General features: G+C 58.2%; 1 protein-coding gene across 1 annotated transcript; it reads right to left on the reverse strand.

Moving 5' to 3' along the window:
* Nucleotides 1–1,391: 1,391 nt before the first annotated feature.
* On the reverse strand, nucleotides 1,392–2,690 carry NGA_0714500 (nucleotidyltransferase-like protein; the record flags this gene model as incomplete). The annotated part of the gene is made up of 1 exon (XM_005852365.1): nucleotides 1,392–2,690. One exon carries the CDS (start codon nucleotides 2,688–2,690, stop codon nucleotides 1,392–1,394), a length of 1,299 nt encoding a protein of 432 aa, XP_005852427.1.
* Nucleotides 2,691–3,054: the final 364 nt, after the last annotated feature.

Below are 3,054 nucleotides of genomic sequence, written 5' to 3' on the forward strand. Positions count from 1 at the left end.
CTTGCATCCTCTGGGATCTGCAGCGAAGGGGGATGGGACGTGCTGCATACGATGGTCTCCCAGCTGACAGAACTCGACCGAAGCCTCCTCTCGCAGGCCAAGAGGGAAGAGGGTGCAGGCCCGGGGGGGTCGGTGCAGTGGCGGAGCCCTCTGAGGGGATCATCCACATCCGAAAGGCAGGAGAGGGGCGTGCAGACAGACGGCGGGGCCGCGGCCTCGGAGCTCACGAACGGAAGCCCGTCGGCCTCTTGGACCTCGGCAGCATCTCCTCTCCCTTCCCTTCCTTTGGCGTCGTCAGGGGAGGCGTTCGCGGAAGAAGGGCTGGCGTCCTGGGGGGTTCCGGCATCGGACGGGGAGGGAAAAGTGAAGCACGAGCCGGAGTACATGGCGGAAACGATAAAAGGTAAAGGTCTGGTCGGAAGGCGCGTGGCATTCAGAGAAAAAATGCGACAAGAAAAGAAGGGGGCGCTGGTGTCCTCGTCCTCCCGGGATAGGCATTGCGCTCAGGATGGAAACGGGCGTTTGGGAGCCAACCCGAAAGGAGGCCGCCGGGGCCTGAAGGACGATATCAAGGATGCCCTAACCGACCTCAGTGTCCCTCCTGGTGGGGTCGCGGCCTCTTGGACGAGTCCCCTCCGTCGATCCGGGCGGGAGATGGCACTGATGGATTTGGGCAATAGCAGCAGCCGCCATCTCGGCAAGCCAGAGAGAACGCGAGGATGCACCCCCCGGGGAGGTCACGACGGGCGTCAGACACGAGGGACGGTGGAAGATGTTCGCGCGCACCGTTCACAGCGCTATTCGGAGCTTGAGACCGACAGGATTGCCAGGATCATGATGGGCCACTCGCGCTCGTCCCTCTCCTCAGCCTCTCTGTCCTCAAGTGCGGCTTTTTCTCGGAGGCGGTGGGGCAAGAGGAGAGGTATCCTAGAAGGGGGTCTGGATATTTGAATCCACATGATTTTATTGGCAGTAACTTCGCATAGACATCACAGAGAGAGCGAATCGGCATGGCTCCTCGCATACACGTTTGAGACTGTACGTAGACGGAAGGCATCCTTCGTGTGAAGACATGTCAGCCCACCACATTGTGTATTTTAAATGCGTCACCATATTTAGTGAAGAGCAACTCTGTGAAGCAACAGCAAAGTATAGGTATGATCCTCAGCTTGAAATGAGCTATTGTCCGTTTGCTTCTATTGCATCTTTCTGCGGACTATGTTTTTTGATTCTCACAAATTAATGCAACAAATTGATGCAACACGATACTTTCGGGCTGATTTACTCTCAATCAAAATACTTGGCGGCTGAGATTTTTACCACAGCTTTTTCCTCTATCCCATCGGTACCTTATTAACCCTTATCGGTACTGGCGAAATCCTACTCTAGCCTTAGAGAAGATCCTGGGTCTCATTTCCTTCTTGTGCGCCTCCTCCTTTCCCGCTCATCTCCTTTTCAGCCTCTTCCAACCCCAATGCCTGCACATCCTGTACAACGCCGGCGTCGTCTTCCATCGTCTCCTTCCGAGCAGGCGGATCAGGCGCTTCCTCACATATCCGCGCCAATAAACCCTCGGCACCTGCCTCTGTCGCACCCTCCCCCATTGCCTCCTCCACACACAATGCATAAGCTCTTGCAAATTCTTGGCGGATATGTCGATGTTTTCCCTCTTTCAAAAAATGCGTAACGTTATACCAGGTCTCAAAAGGATCCTCAATTGCGAGTCTAGAATTGACCGCCCACCCGTCTTCCTCCGCTTTCCTCTCCTTTTTCATGGCCCCTCCCAAGCGCACACTCAGCACGAGGTCGCGGTAGTCAAACTCCCAGCTGTAGTACCAAAAGAAGGCGACCAACAACTCGCCCACGGATGCCTTGTTCCTTGCAGCATATTCTCTCAACAGATTCCTCTGCCCGTTGGGCTGTCCCTGCTCCTCCGAAGGCGGTTCCGTGTAAAAATAGGTGTCGACGTCCATGCCCTCCAAGGGGTGTGTCACGAGTTGGCGAGGCAGCTGCCGTTGTCCTTGCATCTGTTCCCGCCGGTCCATTTCGTTCCCTTTCCAGTCAGGCGGCAACAGCTGCAGGTTGGGGACCAGGGGTGCATAGCACGGGGTGTCTGGAGTGGAAGGCACGGCCGCCGCCGCGGTTTGCAAAAAGTGCAAGACCATCAGGATGTACGCGTACGAGGAGAGTGTACCGCCGCTTGCATTGTTGATCTTCCTGGCCCGTGCCCAGTGTTTGACAATGTAAGCGAGAGCCCGAACGCGCGGGTCCACTTGGCTGTACTCGTGCAGTAGCTGCGTATTCCTGAGGGCGAGGGGGTTCTCCACCGAGATGTCGCAGTCCAAGCCTGTCCCCGGTTCTCGGAACAAGACGATGGGGATCCTGGCGGTGGGGCGTGCGACCACGTCCTCCATGCCATTGGCCTCCAACAGAGAGGCGAGGGCTTCGATCATCTCCCCCGAGCTTCCCGCCGGCAGTGGGGAGGAGTCCGGGAAGGTCACACACATGTCCAGGTCCGCGGCATCGTTTCCGAAATTGTTGGCACTAGAACCAAAGACTCGGAGGCGGGTGCCGTCGGGGAAAGTCGTCGGTCCACGGGATGGAAGAAGCGCCTCCACGCGCGCGCGAACGTTCTCCCTGGTCTGAAAACAGGCCTGGGATGGGAGGAGCGCCGGGAGAAGCGATTCCATTTCCTCCGTAAGGGCGTTCGCCACCTTGGGCAGGATGGAGGGAGGAGGGACGGGCCTGAAAGCCAAACCCCACTGATCCCGGTAGTGCGCGAGCTTGTCGGCCTCGGAGGGGTAAAACTCCTCGTTGAACAGGCACCAGCGCGCCTGAGCCTCCTCCAAAGTCGCTACTTGCGCCCCCTCCAGGCAAGACAGGACAAAGCGGTTCTGCAGAGCTGCGTGCAAGACCGCCGCCACGCCAATGATTACCGGGTACCGACTCCGGGGCTTGTCGCTCCCACCGGCAATCCCCTCGCCTTCGTCCCCCTCCCTCCCGCCCTCCTCTGCCCCGTCCTTGATTTGCTGGACGCTCAGCTGCAGGCAGGTC

Source organism: Nannochloropsis gaditana, assembly GCF_000240725.1.
Source record: "Nannochloropsis gaditana CCMP526 unplaced genomic scaffold scaffold1353, whole genome shotgun sequence".
Lineage (NCBI taxonomy): Eukaryota > Eustigmatophyceae > Eustigmatales > Monodopsidaceae > Microchloropsis > Microchloropsis gaditana.